The sequence below is a fragment of the Haemaphysalis longicornis genome, unplaced genomic scaffold (assembly GCF_048455015.1).
Source record: "Haemaphysalis longicornis isolate Haplotype H1 unplaced genomic scaffold, Haemaphysalis longicornis Haplotype H1 scaffold_12, whole genome shotgun sequence".
Classification (NCBI taxonomy): Eukaryota; Metazoa; Arthropoda; class Arachnida; order Ixodida; family Ixodidae; genus Haemaphysalis; species Haemaphysalis longicornis.
Window position 1 is genome coordinate 85072930 of NW_027526225.1, and position 17631 is coordinate 85090560.

At 49.0% G+C, this 17631-nt stretch overlaps 2 protein-coding genes across 2 annotated transcripts in view; both read right to left on the bottom strand.

Moving 5' to 3' along the window:
* LOC144162910 (uncharacterized) overlaps window positions 1–6431 on the bottom strand; it is a 36839-nt gene extending 30408 nt beyond the window's left edge. Inside the window, exons 1-3 of the mRNA XM_077693630.1 lie at window positions 6279–6431; window positions 1344–2925; window positions 370–621 (exon numbers count right to left, since the gene is read on the bottom strand). Coding sequence (XP_077549756.1) covers window positions 370–621; window positions 1344–2900 — 1809 coding nt within the window. The 5' untranslated portion in view covers window positions 2901–2925; window positions 6279–6431. The remainder of the gene's footprint in view (window positions 1–369; window positions 622–1343; window positions 2926–6278) is intronic.
* A 4812-nt stretch (window positions 6432–11243) lies between these two features.
* Window positions 11244–16595, bottom strand: LOC144162909 (zinc finger Y-chromosomal protein 1-like). The gene is made up of 4 exons (XM_077693629.1): window positions 16240–16595; window positions 15498–15590; window positions 13486–13654; window positions 11244–11868 (listed from the first exon to the last, which is right to left on the bottom strand). Exons 1-4 carry the CDS (start codon window positions 16316–16318, stop codon window positions 11406–11408), a joined length of 804 nt encoding a protein of 267 aa, XP_077549755.1. The 5' UTR covers window positions 16319–16595; the 3' UTR covers window positions 11244–11405.
* Between the last annotated feature and the right edge of the window lie 1036 nt (window positions 16596–17631).

The window sequence follows — 17631 nt, forward strand, 5'->3', positions numbered from 1 at the left end:
TTCAAGTGAAGACAATAACACAAAGTATGTATCGCTATCATTTGTAATTATAAAGAAATTGCACAATTTCGCTAGCCTGTCACTATCCTATTGAGCCGCTGGGCTCGATGCGAGTTGACATGCCTAAGCAAGACAATTTTTTAGCTCACGAAGGTACACGCTGCCCTCTCGTTTTCTATTTTTGAAGGTTCGGGAACATTTGTCCGTCAACAGATGGTGTTAAATGTTAAAAAAGCCACAAAGTGCAAGAGGAAAAAATATTGTTTGAGTTGTTGCTCCTGAGCAACATTGGGTATCAAAGGGTTAGAATTTAGAACCAGGTGAGTGCAATGGTTACCATGTCGTCTTTCCGCAAACACAAACGCATACCTTTTCCATGAGAGACTCGGAGATCATGCCAATGCCGTCGGAGAAGACGTAGGGCTTCCCCGACTCCGGGTGGGTGCCCCCCTCGATGTCAGCCGCGTCCTCCATGGTCTCGCCGTGCAGGGGGACCGTCACCGACTCCTCGGTCGTGGAGAAGCACTGGCCCATGCGGGCGATCTTCTTGGCCACGTTGGGCAGCGTGCTGAAGTCGCCCATCCACTCCCGAATGGACTCCACCGTGTTGCCCTGGGGATCCTGAAACGGATCATGGAGCATGTGCGCAGAGCTCGAAACACACTACCAAGGTGTCGCAAATAATTGTAATCAATCTCTATTTAATTGCTATGTCTTTGAAATGAGCGCAGACCGAGCCACTGCATCCAGAACTAATCCATTATGAACATATGAAAGCCTACCTCAAGTGCTATTACTAATAGACCTCTCACGGATCAAGTTGCCAAACCATCATGCTGAAATCTCCTACAGCACAAGGGTTTTGCGTAGACAAAATAGCGGAGAAGTAGAGCAAAATACAAAGGCACAGACCTATTAATGCTTATTCACTGATTGATTGTAGGGTTTAACGCGCCGACGCAATGCAGGCGATGAGGCGTGTCGTAGTGGAGGGCTCCGGATTAATTTTGACCACCTGGGGATATTTAATGTGTGCCGAAATCTCGCACACATGGGCGTTTTTGTTTTTCGCCTCCATTAGAAAAGCGGCTTCTGTGGCCGGGAATCAAACTCGCATCCTCGTGCTCAGCAGCAGAACGCCTTAGCCACTGAGCCACTGTGGCGGGTATGCTTCTACACTGAACACACACAAAGCTATCACAGTACTTATATTTCTGTCTCACCACACGCTGTAGACTAGGCGATGTTTGTGACTCCGTGAGGCATGTCAGATCGCATGCTGCGTGCAATCATGCTTACGACGCAACACGCTGCCCTGAAAACAGACAGGAAGCTCAACTTACATCCGCATACAACCAAACTCCGTGGTCTCGTAGCTGGCTGACCGAGCTGGCCAGTAGCTTGAAATGTCGGTCTCCAATCTTCACGCCCTCTCTCAAGAAGCTTCCGACAACCTTGTCCATCATCTCCTGCTTCTGCGGGTGGTACCCCAGGCTGTACGACAGGAACTCAAAGTGGTCGTCGCGGAACGACACCCGGAGCGCATAGCCGGCGTCAAACTTGCGAAGCACCCTGTTCTCAGAGTGGACGGCCGGAGGCAAGTAGAAAATGCGTGACGGAGTCACAAACAGTCGCCGGATGAGACACGAGCCACGCGGCACTTGGCAGGGAACGTGCGTCTTACAAGACTGCGCAAACAAAGCCGGCAGAGCTGTGGCGAAAGTTACGATGCTGTGGTTTTCGAGGGCTGTTCCGACACCAAACAGCGCTTCCTCAAGGGCACCCTCGTTGCGGGCAGCAAACAACTCGAGGTTTCTCAATACTGAGTTGAACTCCTCGCTAGACAGAAGCATCAGTTGCACAGCAATGTCGTCGCTCCGCTGGAGGAGAGCGTTGAGGGCATAGCAGCAGGGGAACTTGAGCTTGGGCATGAGTCTCGAACACAGCTGCTCCTTCAAAGTGTCCACTTTCGTGCCAACGCGATCGGTCGTTACTTGCGCAAACTGAAACCAGGCCCTCCGGCATTTACGGCTCAGACGGCCCACAGTGCGTCGCGCGTTGTGGCTGTCAGAGAAGCCCAGCTTCATGACAAAGCAGCCGCCAATGTTTCTGCTCTCCAGGACGGAAGAGCACGGGCAGCCGATCGTAAGCGTCCGCTGGAAGTTCATTTGGTCCATTGTTGCCTGCCTGTTGCCACGAACAGAAGGGTGGACGTTTCCCGTCGCTTTGTGAAACAGGGGAAGCGTGTATACGTGGAGGAAAATATCCGTGGGCCCGCCGACGGGGTCGCACACGACCACTCGGAAGATGTTGCTGTAATGCATGCTGAGCTGATAGAGGCCCTCGGCGGCCGAACAACGGCCGCACTCCAGGAAAACCTGGAGGACCCTTTCATCGTGCTTGAAGGTGCAGTCAACGGTGTAGCCGTCCCCGTCGAACTTGCTCTCGATGGTGTGGCGTTCGGCAAAGAAAGTGAGGTCTCCGGGGAGCGTGCCAAAGGAAACACAGCGCATCTTAACGTTTGCTTCCATGGCCAACCAGCCGTGCCAGAACCCATGCCTGCGGTCAGGCTGCAACCACTTCAGCGGCCCAGACGACCCGTGGAGCGTTCTGACGCCGCCCGCACACCACTGCCGAGCAATGTCCGTGCTCAGTGACTCAAGCTGATTCGGATTCAGCGATGAGTGCAGACTGAGCCTGCAGTGAAGCTGCCACAGGGGGTCTTCGCAGCTGTGTCGGGGGAGCTTCTGTTGGACGCGCTCGATGCTGACAGTTGCTCGTCCCTTGAGGGCTTCTTCAAAGAACCGCTTGTGCGCGGCCACAAATGATTCCCGGTCGTCACGAGGCTTCTGTGTCCACAGACACACGAAGGAGAGGCTGTTCCTTGATGCGGTCCCCATCTACAGGCCGTGCTTGACACGATCCCTGCGAATGAAAATGAACAATCATCATCACCGTCGTCACTCGAGGCAGCAGCTTGTCAATGTCTGCTGTTGGGCGCAGCCCCCCCCCCCCCATAGATGTCTACTCACTCCCCCATCTTGCACTATCTGAACACAAGCTCAAGCTCCAAATTTTTGCACCTCATCGCTCCATTGCGTCCTTTTTTCTCCCATCCTGTCCTTCTCATCATGTTTTTCGGTAGCCATTCTGTTACTGATGGGTTCTAAAATGCCATGAAGTTTCATGTTAAAAAAACGGTGTGACCTCTGAAGGTACAAATGTGTGAACTGGCAAGACAAGTTTCTTACGTGGATCCTTTTCTAGCAATGTTCTATTGTTTCATTCATGCCGCATTTTTGCTCTCAAATAAGCAAGATAAGCAAGACAAATTTCTTAATATTGCGATGCTTAAAGTGAGTACCATGAAAGCTCTTCCACTTCAGTTTTCAGTCGCCCTTTTGGTACGGCGTCACTGTACACAGCACTCTTTCATGTCATTTAATTTCAAATAAAAAGTTAGCTCATGCTGAAAATTCTTATTGCAAATGCATGCAGCAAGCTGGCTGCATTCACATCCTGGCGGCTTTCAAAATCCCACTTCTAGGCCATAAGGCATTTCAGAGAGGGTGAATAAGATACGGTCAAACCCGGATATATCGAACTCCAAGGGGATCGGGAAAGAATTCGATATATCGATAATTTGATATATAAAATACGCCCATTTGAAGATTATCTGACAACTCCGCACATCACTGAGAGTTTTCTGAAGTCGTGGAAAATGGTAGTTTACCGTTTTGACCCTCAAAGCACGGAAAATCCGAACCGCAGCATGATGACCACCGCACTTTATTTATCATTAAAGTGTCTTTCAGCTTCGCTTGTTTTTTCTTCTGCGTCGTAAAGTTCGCCAAATTGTCTTCAAGTTTACAAACACGCACAAATGAGAAAATCAACGCTGTACACTGTGCCACAACAGAGGCGAATAACGCTGACGTAACCTCTGCTGCAGAAGGCGATTGGGAACGTTGTCAGGCAACGAGTGCCGTTATCTTCAGTATCCGAACCGAACACCTTCCCCATCTGGAGGCGTGCAACGAAGTCGCTTTGCACGTGACACGCTCCGGAATAGCCGGGGCGGATTGTGCTGCATTCGCCTTTACGTCAACGTTTATGCGTGCATGCCCTCAAAACTACTGCGAGGAATTCCGAACGCCTTTTCAACCAACATCTTTTCAGCTGCCTGCACCCGACGAATTCCCGCCTTCGTTGCTCCGAAATGAATGCCTTGGACAAAACAAACCTACAACGCCACATCGGTCCCCCTGCACGAGCCACCAAACAGCTTAATCACAGAAAAAGAGTGCCTCTGGTCAATTTCTTTTGCTCCTTTATGTCCTTTTGCCCCAACCACTATCCGCGTTCTAACTATCATGGAGCTGCCCCTAGTGCTAGCGTGAAAACAGCTGTTGAAGGTCATCGAAGTGACATAATGCCGCGGACGCCGCCTCTGTCTCACCAAGCCAGGCAGCTCGTGCGATGAGTCAACATTATCATCAACTCCACCCCATCAGATTGAGCAAACTTTCAGGGGCACGTGACAGCGCGGAATTCGATATATCGAATTTCCCCGTGATCAGGAGTTCGATACACGCGCACAACAGCCCTATACTTTTGCATGGGATTTTCAAGGGGATGTTTGCACTGTTCGATATAGACAATAATTCGATATATCCGTGTTCGATATATCCGTGTTCAACTGTATCTCTTTACGACTGCATGAATACTTTCCCAGTCTGTCACGGATATTTATAAGCTTTCTTTTGTCACAAAAAACTGTGATAGAAGAACCCTTTAATTTTTTGTGCTACATAGGCAGCGCCATTAAAGTAACTTAAAAATAGCATGGCCTTCAGATAAATAAAACTACATATAGTTGATACAATGAAAATTCTGTTGGCAAAGCTAGCCCACCAAATTCGCTTAGAGCTTCAGCAGGGCACTGAACCAGAGACAGCATACCGATCGAAGGACACATGATACAGATAATACACCCCAAACGGTCTGGGCCAAAATTTTTTTGTCCTATTGAGGTTTCAAGCAAAGCACAAGAGTGCGAACATAAAAGGGTCACATGTTCCATTCCAGCTGCAAGCACACCTTCAGGTACGTACCTAGCGGTGGTGAATAAAGCAGCATAAAACAAGTCATCAGGAAATACTCCTTTGTTCAGCAGTTCAGCGGAAACCTCAATTACTGTTTAGTGCGTTGACATGACGAGACTATAAATTACAGCAACAATCACAAGTTTCTAAGCACAGAAGGCAAGCAAAGAAACGACTGAGACCACTGGCAACAGGAACTAATGCAGGTACAGCTAGCTGTTCCTCTTCAACTGCTTGCGAATGTATTCAACAGAACGACTATCACGCTCAACGGCTTCACAGGCCAGGCCACATTTTCACCTGAAGGTTGTTTTACTCATCCGAAATAGACGTATTTTCACGGGAATAAAATGCCACAACGCTCATTGCCGCAGAACTATACTCACACTGCTCAATGCTGAGTTCCTACTCAACGCAACGTCCAATATTATTAGGTAATGAAGTCGTGCTGCTTCTGTATACATTTCTAGCATCGGAAATATTTTGTTTGCAGCCAAAATGTCCCACCTTTCTCTCTCTCAAATCCGAAAACAACTTATGTGTGCCGGGGTGTCACTGTTTTGTGACATCCGACAACTTTGCTTCGATGAACCAGCTAAAGAAGGTTTTGACAGCGGTCTGCTCAGCTCATATACACTTCGTGAAAATGCAGTATTCATCCGCATGCGTGCTGGAACCGCACTTCTCGCTTTATTAGGCATCTCTGTACGTATACATATCGCTGTGACAACACTGAATTAATGGACACAAAATATACTGCCTCACTCTTGAGTAACACGAAATCAGAGGCGACGACGCCGGCTTCATTACCAATGAAAACCATGCGCGTAGCACACATGATCAACTTCCTAGTGTCCTGATTTAGCAAACTAAGCTCGATCAAAGATACTAAAGTTACTTTCAATTTTCGCGCGTTACGTCGTGCGAAAACTCGAACCGCGAATGACCGCTGCGGCGGGATGTCGAGGCGAGTAGTGCTGCAGTCATGGATGCTGATAACGTCGGTAAAAGCTTAAAAGTGATACGATATCCACACGTTATCAGCTCGCGGCGGCATAGTTCCGCTTTCACATTTCAGCTGTCAAGACATCACGTGCGCCAGCAGCACTCAGCAGCGCGATTCGCACCGCTCGAAGCCCAACGAAGCACACTGCGAACACGCTTGTCACTTACCGTGTCGTGAAGATGCGCATGAGTGAACGAAAACCCGAACACTGCAAACGGGGGCGATAAAAATTCCGGATAAACCAGCGGTGCCAGAAACACGAGTGCCAACAACTTGCCGGCATTCCGGAGGAGGCTTTGTTGATGTTAGGGCGACGGCGAATCAGCGTGCGCCAAGCTAGCCAATGCGAGCGCGTGGTTATCGGGCTACCAAGCCGTTTCGGATTGCTTGCGCTTTCGGCCCGCGAATTTTAAAGGGGTCTAAACAAAGTTCTAACAGTTTGCACTAGTTGTGCAAGGCTGGAGAAACGGTGGAGCTGGAGGTGACCCAGCTTATTCCGGTTTTGCGAAGTTTTGCTAGGTTTTGCCAGGCTTTGCAGAGTTTTGTTAGCTTTCGCGATATTCTTGCTAGGCAAGGGTGAGGGCAAGTTTAGACGGATTTTACAAGGCCGTTCCGCTCGGTCCCCCAAATAATGATCCCAGGGGTGAAGAAATCGGCTCCGCTGTTTCTCCAGCCTTGCACCAACCACCAGTGCAAACTGATCGAATTTTCTTGAGCGCACGGGCGACCGCTGGCTGAGCCCCGCGATATCTCTCCTTGCGCGAGTCTACTTTCTCTAAAGACGAAAGTCTTTCTTGGGCTACTCAAACGCGGAAATTTTGATCTGTCTGTATGTCTGCCTGTCTGTCTGTCACTCGATTCAGCCGCTCGGCTAAAGTGAAACATAATATGCACAATAGTTATATTTACCCTAGCTCCGCCAAATTTAAAAGTCCAAGTCCGGTGGCAATGTTATACTTGTCAACATTGGGGCTCTTCGATTTACATTCTCGGGCTCACCGCGGATAGCCCGCGGGTAGTCCGAGGATTCCCCGAATCCATACGGATACATTGGAAAATCGAATGCCTGACTGCTTCTCGGGGAGTCCGCGGTGAGCCCGAGACTGTAAATCGAAGAGCCCCATTGTTGAACAAGAACAAAATAGTACGCCAACATGAGGTAGAAAATCAATGCATAAGTTAATTTGCACGCGTTTCTAACTCAAATGCCACAACGCAGTCACTATGTGTGAGGCCGTTAGTCAGCTAAATGCTCTCAGGTATAGTGGTTTTGGAGATGCGGGGCATTCTCGCATTCCGGGGTCTGTGGTTCGAATCTCGCGCATACTGAAATTAATTCGTCTTTCTTTACAACTCAATATTTTATTATTATTCGAGCTGTGGGCCGTTTCGTGTGTCAAGGACGTTGGATTCTTCACCTACGGCATTAAACAAGTTTTGGCATTCCCGTTCCCGATAACGGGCCAACCCGTTCCCGATAAGTGCCTAGGGTTAGAAATTCGCGCTGTACATACGCGACCGAAAATTCTGCTGCTCGATCAGGTCAATTCAAAAATGCCGTCACGCGTTCACCCTCAGCGGCAGCATTTGATCTTTCTGCCGAACAAGAGCGCTTACCCGGGCAAGCCAGCACTAAATGTATTCCCCCCCCCTCTCTCTCTCTCTCTCTCTCTCTCTCTCTCTCTCTCTCTCTCTCTCTCTCTCTCTCTCTCTCTCTCTCTCTCTCTCTGTGTATATATATATATATATATATATATATATATATATATATATATATATATATATATATATATATATATATATATATATATATATATATATATATATTAAATTAGAGTCACCACGAAAAACATAACAATATTTAATACGACGCTTCGGCTGGAAACCAGCCTTTTTCAAGTGAAGAACATAGGTCGAATAGAGGGTATATGTAGGCTCGCAAGGAGCGCTGTGAGCACGTGGGCACATTATTTCAAAAGTGTACAAGAAGGAAATACAGCAAGAAACAAGTGGAAAAAAAAAAAAAACGTACTGCACGACTGGGCGCGCAGGTAATACATCTCAATATACAACGCGGCGAAAAGCAAAAGCGAGGCACTTAGGAAGCGTGTTTCCGTCAGCCACCGCCCACCCACGCACAGCAATATTAAGAAAAGTAAACAAATAAGGAAGGGGTACTGGGCATCTTACTCCAAAGGAGCGGAAACAACCTGCCGCATAAGGCGGAAGCGTAGAATCGACAATTAGTCATCCAGACACTGGGGAACGCAAAATGGCAGAAGGCGACGTTCAATTTCAAGAATGCAGGTGGGAGGATTAGCGAGGGGGCCGCGTCCTCAAAGGAAAGTGCCGCCGCTTTGGGAGGAGACCAGATAATAGCCACAAATGGCTTATCCGCGGCCCGCGTCCGGGGCACAAGGCGGACAATGACGACTCCTCGAAGGGCGCCGACGCGCACAGAGCTGTGCGTGAGCCACCCAAGAAGAGCGCAGGCTGTGCGAGGATTTTGAGAAATGACACACAAGGCAGGAAATATACAAAGAAAACAGCACACAGAAAAAAGCAGTTGAACGAGCCCCCGGCTCATGACATGAAGTGGATAGATACAACAAATTGTCAGCTTACATTTGATATTTTTGCAAGTAACATGGGTTTGCACATTATGAAAAAAGTAAAAGAAAGATGTGGCGCACGTACGAGAACAAATCGCCAATGATCTAAGGAAAAAAGAAAGAAAAAAAAAAGAGACACTTTGTAGCTAGTCATCAATGACAGTATAAATTCGCACACAGCATTCTTTAAACAAACTGACAAACGAAAGAATACAAAGAATACACGTGTACAAATCGTAGAACATGGGGAACCATAGCAGTGAACAAAAATAGCTTACAAAGTGACATTTCGGGCAAAAGAGCAATGAAGCATACGGATAAAATAAGTTATTTACAACACTAGACCGAATAGTGCTTGGAAAGTGTAATGATGGGATACAGCAAGATTTCGTGCAGGAGAAGCATTAAAGCATACGGAAAAGTAACCTGCTGACAACGATGAATCATCCAACGGTTGAGAACTTTGGTAACGTGCGATACGTGCCGCTACAAGGTCTAGGTTTGAAGGCACGACAGCCTTCCCTGAGACTCATTGATACCTTTTGTGAGAGTGTTATATTTGTGGATCAGATAAGATTCGCAGGCTTCCCTGTCGAAATGGGTTTTAAATCCTGATTGGAGCACTGTGGCCTTAAATTGATCGAACGGGTGTTTCAAAGAGTTGATATGTTTTGAAAGGGGGAGATAAGGTTTTGTTTTTGCATCGGATCTGTGATTATTGATGCGAGTTCTAAAAGAATTTTCAGTCTGTCCGATATATTGCGCACCACAATCACCACATTCTAGGAGGTAAACTATATTTGCAGTGTCACAATTAAAATTGCCCCTGATCTGCATGGAAAAGTCAGATTCCCTGCTCTGAGCGCTTGTTGTTGGTGTCATCATTAGACACAATTTGCACCGGGGTTTTCCACATGGTGTGGAACCTGTGAAACTAGTTTCTCTTGATCGAGATGATGTTACAATGTCTCTGATGTTTCTTGCCCGGCGATACACCACGCGTGGTGGGTCTGGAATGACGTGCTTCATTTTTTCACTCTGGAGCAAGATGTTGTGGTGTCTTCTTAAAATTTCATTCACGTTTGGGCCAGATGCCGAATATGTCAGAATCAGATTGGTTTGTGACCTCGAAGCGGAGGTTTTATTGCCACTAATAAGGCTAGAACGCTCCTGTTCTGATGCCTTCCTGATTGAATCGTCAATGAGTGGTAGTGGGTATTTTTGTCGTGCGAGGTCAATGCGGAGCTGATCACAATTAGAAGCGAAGTCATTTTGGTTAGAGCAAATTCTGCGGAAGCGTAGGGCTTGGCTGTATGGAATGGCCGTTTTGCAGTGTCTCACATGGCTGCTATGAAAATTCAAATATTGGTGTCGGTCGGTGGGTTTTCTGTACACAGAAGTATCCAGTCTGTGTCCGTTAGTTGTTATCTGCACGTCAAGGAAATTTATTGTAGAGGTTGAATACTCATGTGAGAATGAGATATCACTGTGAGCACTGTTGAAATCGGATATGAATTGTTTCAGGGCTTCCTCACCATGAGACCAAACCAAGAAAATGTCGTTGATGTACCGCTTGTAAAACAGTGGTTTTAAAGGGAAGTTCTCCAAGAACTGTGTCTCAAGGGTTCCCATGAATATGTTTGCATAATTTGGGCCTATTTTTGTCCCCATAGATGTGCCACTTATTTGGACGTAGTGCTGGTTATTGAATTCAAAATTGTTTAATTCAAGTATTAAAGTTAACAGTTGGGCCAAAGTGTTGCTGTCAATAGGTTTGTCCTCTTGTGAAGTTTCGTAGGCTCTTATGACGGATTCTATTCCACCGGCGTGAGGTATGTTTGTATACAAAGAGGCGACATCTAATGTTACAAGGAAGGAGCCATCCGGTACCGTGAGGTCTTTTATTTCACTTAGAAAATGAGTAGTATCCTTTATGTACGAATTGAATGTGGGCGGAATTTCCCTTATAATGTTGTCGACATAGCTAGAAATGTTCTCGGTCACGGTTCCTATGCCAGAGACTATGGGCCTGCCCGGATTGTTGAATTTGTGAATTTTGGGAAGAAGGTAAAAACGTCCTTCTTGTACACTTTCGAAATAATGTGCCCACGTGCTCACAGCGCTCCTTGCGAGCCTACATATACCCTGTATTCGACCTATGTTCTTCACTTGAAAAAGGCTGGTTTCCAGCCGAAACGTCGTATTAAATATTGTTATGTTTTTCGTGGTGACTCTAATTTAATATACTATTCAGCTGCCAAGCCCTGCACTGTTCTATATATATATATATATATATATATATATATATATATATATATATATATATATATATATATATATATATATATATATATATATATATATATATATATATATATATATATATATATATATATATATATATATATATATATATATATATATATATATATATAGATCTATCTCACTCACTCTCTCTCTCTTCCGCTCTCAGTGTGCTAACCCTGGTTGACGTTTTACTCGTTTGCATAGTAATGAAACCCTTCCTGCGAAAGTTGGCTTGGTTTATTTCCCTCCTTATTTTCCGTTACGTCGCCCCAACCTCGGAAACCATCACTAGTTGATTCGTCCACAGGCGACCATGTGCTGGTCCAGAGTCCGGCAACCGTCGCTTGCTTCGCGTGTAGACACCTCCACCCCTGTTTACCCGTCGCTGGGAGGGGCGCAGTCTGGTTCCTGCGACGGCGACGGCGACGGCTCGGGGGCGGCGTGCATGGCCTTCTCGTGTTGGCGGAGGCTGGTCGCGTAGCTGAACCTCTTAAAGCACGTGGCGCACTCGAAACGGCGCTCGCCCGTGTGGATCACCTGGTGGCGGGCCAGGCTGTCGGCGCGGGAGAAGTGCTTGCCGCAGACTCCGCACTCGTTCCCCTTGGCCTCGTCGTCGTAGCCGGCGGTGACGCCGTGCTGAGACTTCAGGTGGCGGTTCAGGTTGGAGCGCTTGCTGAAGCTGAGCCCGCAGTCCGAGCACAGCAGGGGCTGCTCCTCGCTGCTGTGGGTCTTCAGGTGGTTGTCCAGGTACTCTCGGCGCCGGAACGACCTCTGGCACTCTTCGCACGAGTACGACTTTCGAGTGGTGTGGCCGACCACGTGACGCAGGTAGGTGGGCCTGGAGCGAGTGTGGAGAAGAAGATAAACAGGTGCAGTCTTTGGCAAAAGTTTCTGGGCCACAAAGATGACAAATCAAAAGCCTGAGGTTTCATTGAGACGGCATTATTTAATGGTAGTACGAAAGCAACATGCTGGTGCCAGGTTGCAGGCAATAAAAATTATTCGTGCCAAACTTTTGGCGTAGACTAGAAACGCTTGGTGAAGACTGCAGGACAAGTTTTGCATCCAATATATAAATTAGGTTACGGGTTTGACTAAATAACGTCATCAGCAAAGGAGGACAAATAAGGGACAGGAATAATGCTGTTATTTCGTTTATGTCAGCCAGGACAGGAAGTAGAAATATGGGTGCAAAAAATGCGCTTCAGTTCGGCATGAACTTACAGCGTCTGAACTTCCCTCCAATGGAAAAGAAGGGCTCAACTCTGCCATGTTTCGGCATTTCGTGAGCGTTTGTGCGTGTGTAACTGCCATAGCCTTTAGGGCAATAACCGACACTGCTCTCGTCAGTGATTTAATATTTATATTCATTTTACCAATAACAATCAAATTAATATTAAAAATCGCATGTTTCCTTTCGGGTGTTGCATCTGTATTCTGTAGCCACGCTTTCCAGTTCTTTACTTCATTTTGGTTCTTTGACTTTCTTTCCTTCATTTCCTTCAGGGGGACTTCAGGCGTCTGTACTGCGCCCTATCCTCCTCCAGGGCATCTATCCAACCCAATATCAAGACACCTGTAACTACCCATCACCCTCCACCCTGTGTATCATCAGATATGGCAGTGACAGCAAACACTGGACCGGTAACCCATCCACAGCCCCTCCTTGCAACACTGGACGGTAACGTTAACCAGCAAGAACCCTATATATGATCCAACTTGACCCGGTAAAGAGGGTCACGCACCCAGCCACAGCCTGGGGATCCCGGACAAGGGATCCTCTCCGCGGGGCGGATGCCCTAACAGCAACACCTGTTGTTCATTAAGAATTTCGTTAAATATTTTGTACCTTTGTATGTATGCTCTGTGCGTGTGACAGATGTACAGTCTTTGTCAAAATTTTGTGGGATACGGCGACCCACGGCGACCACGCGGAGCAGCCGCCTGGTCGAGCACGGGCGCTGCGCTTGCCGCTGTCGGCTGGTTGCGCGGCTAAAGAGAGCGAGGGGAACTTTTTCTTTTGCTTTTGTAGTGTATCCGGCGCGACAAGTGCTGCGCAAAGTACCTGCGTTGAAGCGAAGTGCGCCTGCTCTGAGAAACCGGCCCCGCTGCTACAGTACCGCTGCACTTATCACGCCAGCCATATATGGCTGGCGTGATATATGGAAGCGCGAAAGTTCCCCTCCATGGAGGAAAGAAAAGGTTTCTTTCCTCCATGTTCCCCTCACTCTCGTCGGCCGCGTAGCCAGCGGACAGCGGCAAGCGCAGCGCCCCTGCTCGCCGCGCGCCTGATCTGGCCACGGTCGCCGTGACTCACAAAATTTTGACAAAGACTGTACGTGTTAAAGACTGGTAGTATAAATAATAATTTAGTAAGCGGCCAGGGCGGGCACAATGTTTGTTCTCATGCTCCAGCGCTCAACCCCAGCATGACAAAAGAAATAACCGTACGAACCACTTAAATGTGACGAAGTCGCAATGTAGGCACCAGTAGACTTTCTGCGGCTTCTCCTGGCGAATTTCTCGCAGATGCCGCCGCAAAAGCTTCGGCGGCATCTTGGAGGTGCCCGCGCATATGTCCCAGGACACTTCTACGGACTGACTGGCAGCGTCCATCGCCACCTCTTTAGGGAAAAGAATGCACAGAAGAAGGAGATGTTAAAAAAAGTCTGACCGCACTCCTCGTCCCACCCATCATTTCTTCACCATGCCACTGCATTCCAAGCATTCCGCTGTGCACGAGCAGGGGGCGGCTTTGTAGCAGCGCCGGAAGGGGAGGGCTGTACTCCTGCTTACCACATTCGCACACCGCCAACCTCATCTTTTTTCGAACGAATGGACCTCAAAATAGGACAAAGTACCTGTTTGTGGCCGCACAAAATGAGCACCAGATCGTGGCATGTGTCTTTAAATGCTAGTAAACGCCCAGATCGCGGTTTGACTCAATCAGAACACCTCCGGAGCAAAGAGATGTTTTCGAGCCACTAAAGGGGTCACAATTCGCGTTCACTTTCATGGGATGAACTTGGGCGGGCAAACGCGCCTATGCCCTCCGTACATATGGTTAACCAGAGAAGCTGTCACTTGCGGAAGGTGTTTTATACGTAAGACTCACAGCACGCCCATTTCGGATTGACGTGCGGCCGGTGCTTGCCATTGCTATGTCACTAGATAATATACAGAGACCCGTCACTGAGGCACGCAAATGAGCAGCGGCGGCCATTTTGTTTTTTATCAGTGTTGCAAGACTGCCGCGTCTGCGGCCTCGCCGCTAACTTGGACGAGGTCATTTGTAAACAACACTGCCGAAGACGCAGCGACAAGGCATCTTCGGACACACTTCTGCAGCCGAAATGCTGCGAAATGCGTTATTTTTGATTCGCACTCGGAACGACGTCAGTCGCGCGCAGCCGCAAGGCAGGGAGGACAAGCTGGGGACACCACAGTTCACCGACAGAAACGCATAAACAACAAAATGGCGGCGCCCATGAACCGTCACAGATGTGAATGATCTGTCACGTGACGTGAACTGACCAATGATCGCGACGGCGGCACGGAACAAAAGGAGAAAATAGTGACGATACTCTAAGCCTATGTAGTGACCATAACCATTGCCACGTTGAGATGACGTTGAGGACACGCTGCCTCGCCCGTACCACCCGCCGTTTCGCTTGAACGCTTGAATTGTCATTTGTGCAGCAGCTCGCTGCTCGCGCGCTCCGCTACGATAGCATCTCTTTCCTCACTTCCAACTCTTCTCCGACTTTTTTTTTTTTTTTGCGCATGCTTATCGGGTGTCGCCGGACGAGTTTTCTGCGCACACAGGACCGCCGAATTGTCCTTTCGCCTAGCCATACAGAGCTTCGCTTTAAAAAGTCTCTTTGGAGCAGTAACTTCAATCCAGGGCCAATTAATACGGCTCAGGAGATCCTAACTGTGGATATTTGAGGACCGTGAACCACGTGTGGTGGCCTAGTTTAGTTTTTAAAAAACAACGGAGGACACCGTGGGGACCCCACGGGTCGACTCAACAAGAAGGCCCTATGAAAAATGTAATTTCGGTGAGGTGCTCGTTTTTTTTGTTTTTTTTTTTGTTTGTTTTCTTGGAAGGGCGGGGGGGGGGGGTACCGCGAAATGGTGCCCTGGAAGCTACACGTCATGGCAACGATCGAAGACAAGGAAAATGACAACAGCGAAAGGCATACAAGAGGGATGCCGAACGGAAGCCCGTCTTCCCAATATGCAGTCAGGCGCTGTACAGTGCCGTATTTATTCGATTATAAGGGGGGGGGGGGGCAGCATTATGAAGCCGTCGCCATGGCTATAAAGACATCGTCAGCCCCAAGCATGGTGTGAGCGTTAGCCTGGAGTAACAGTCTTAATTCCCAGCTTCACGTCTAGAACATGGGGTTCTGGGCGTAACATCGACATCGTAACGTAACCCGCACTACACGCATATATACTTACTGATGGCATCCTGTTCTTCGACAGACATGACTGCGCTCGTCATATCCTCCATGGATGGTGAGTCAACACAGGCGCCGTTGACGCTGAGGAACACTGCATCAAAATGGGTGACGCAGGAAGCATATAAGATCATAGTTATTTTTCCAAGTTAGTTCTTCAAACGCGTCATTATTTTTCCGCCACTATTGTAAGCCATCCCCTGTCCGATCCTCCCCTCCCCAACAACATCTCGGCTTCTTCGGAAAGCGAGTTTGGGCCTTTGAAGAGAATGAATGCGGATGTATGCCATCCGAAGATGGGATTTGATGCACCAGCAATCATGCCCACCGTGGCATCAGCGGCCGTCCGCACGCCCTCACTGGCAGGAACCAGACGACGTGTTTCGAAACTATTGTATTGTGCATTGTTCTCAACGGCTGGCACCAGCGCTGACTGCCGTTAGTAAAACGCAGTTCGACTCTACGGTACATGGGGCAAATGCAGTTCTTGAAGAACCCCTAATTCCTGCTCCGCAATGCGCGCAGGCGCTGAGCACGACCATTAAGATTCTGCGGCAATATGTGGGGCAACTGCGGCCGATTCATTCGTCAGGTTAGCATATTAAGTTTGGTTCTAAACGCAGTTCCCCGAAGGCGTAGGGTTCGTCAAGCCCTTCTAGCCCGTGCATGAATGCGACGGAGGGCCGGTAAAGACTGCTTAAACAAAAACAACAGCATGCAGCGGGTCGTTTGCGTGCACTTACAGGTCAAGGTGGGTGGACTTCGCTCTGCAGTGCCTCGTCTCCTCCTCGACAAGAGCCTTCGTTTTCTTCCTTTTCGCATCCAGCAGCGACTGGCACGTGTGTGCGAGGGATTGGCCGGTGCTGGATACACGAATCACTTGTTCGCACATGTGCATATCATCATCAACAACGACTGTATTGTGAAAATACAGGTGCCGTCAGGAGTAATTGGAGCACGGGAGCTGTGGCCGAACCGCATGGGAATGCCGTGTAGCTGCACCGGCGGTAAACTAAAGGAACAAAACGCGCATGCGCGCATGCCGACGGTGATAACCCATTTGTTCTTCTCTTTCGGCTTCCAGCATTTTTCGCAGCATACTGGTCTCGGCGATGGCGCTGATAGCAGACACTCGTAAAATATTCGAAAATAAAAATTGTCATTTTAGATCCCTGCGATTGCGACACTTCTCCAGCAGCTCGCGTGCGCTGAATGTGGGAGCAACGCTGCCAGATACCGCCTTTGCTATCTGCGCCATCGATTTTTGAGAGAGAGAGAGAGAGAGAGAATCCACTTTATTGAAACTCTGGTTTTAGGGTGGGGGAGTGGCGGTGGCCCATAGGGCCGCCGCGACGTCGAGGGCACGACCGGTGACCAGTTCTTGGAGGTCGCGGTCCGAGCACCCCAGAGCCTGTTCCCAGAGGGTGGGGGAGGGTAGAGGTGGGAAAGGATCGCGCGGACATTCGCAGAGCGAGTGATAGAGCGTGTCCGGTGCGTCACACAAGGGGCAGTTGGGAGAGGAAAAGAGGTGAGGGTGCGTATGCATTAATAGAGTGCGGTGAGGAAACGAGTGAGTCTGAAGAAGGCGCCACATGTGGGCAGCCTCGGCGGTGAGGGAGGGGTGGGGAGGGGGAAGTTGTCTGCGAAGGAGGCGGTAATGTTGGGTGATGTCCCGGTATGTGAGCAGTACCGAATGGGACATCTCGGGAACGCCGGGTGTAGGTGTAAAAGAAGCGCCTGCCCGGTGTGTCAAAGCTCGGGCTTGGTGGTGGGCAGCCTCATTACCACCTATGCCGGTGTGGGCCGGGGTCCACAGCAGCGTCACGGGTTCGGAAGGGGGTCGAGTGCGAAGAATTTGGAGGGCCAGTGATGAAATGGTGCCCTTGAGGTAATTTCGGATGGCGGGTTGCGAATCTGATAATATAATGAGAGGATCGATTTTTGAAGATCGCCTTTCTCAGCCGAGCAGCGCGACGCCGCAGCGAGCCGACCGCGGCTGACGTAACGCCGGTCGCGGCTGACGCAACGGTGAGCCGCCCCCCTGATTCGCCCAATCGCCGGTGAGGTCGGCTGCCGGCAACGTCACTTTCGGCTGCTCTTCCTCCTTCCTGCGCGGTCCCGAGGCAAAGGCGGGT

Coding starts and splice junctions, on each gene's coding strand:
- LOC144162909 (XM_077693629.1), bottom strand. CDS start 16,318: ATGCGAAAAGGAAGAAAACGAAGGCTCTTGTCGAGGAGGAGACGAGGC. Junction 15,591..16,239: donor AAGTCCACCCACCTTGACCT/GTAAGTGCACGC, acceptor ATTTTGATGCAG/TGTTCCTCAGCGTCAACGGC. Junction 11,869..13,485: donor GACTTCGTCACATTTAAGTG/GTTCGTACGGTT, acceptor CACTCGCTCCAG/GCCCACCTACCTGCGTCACG.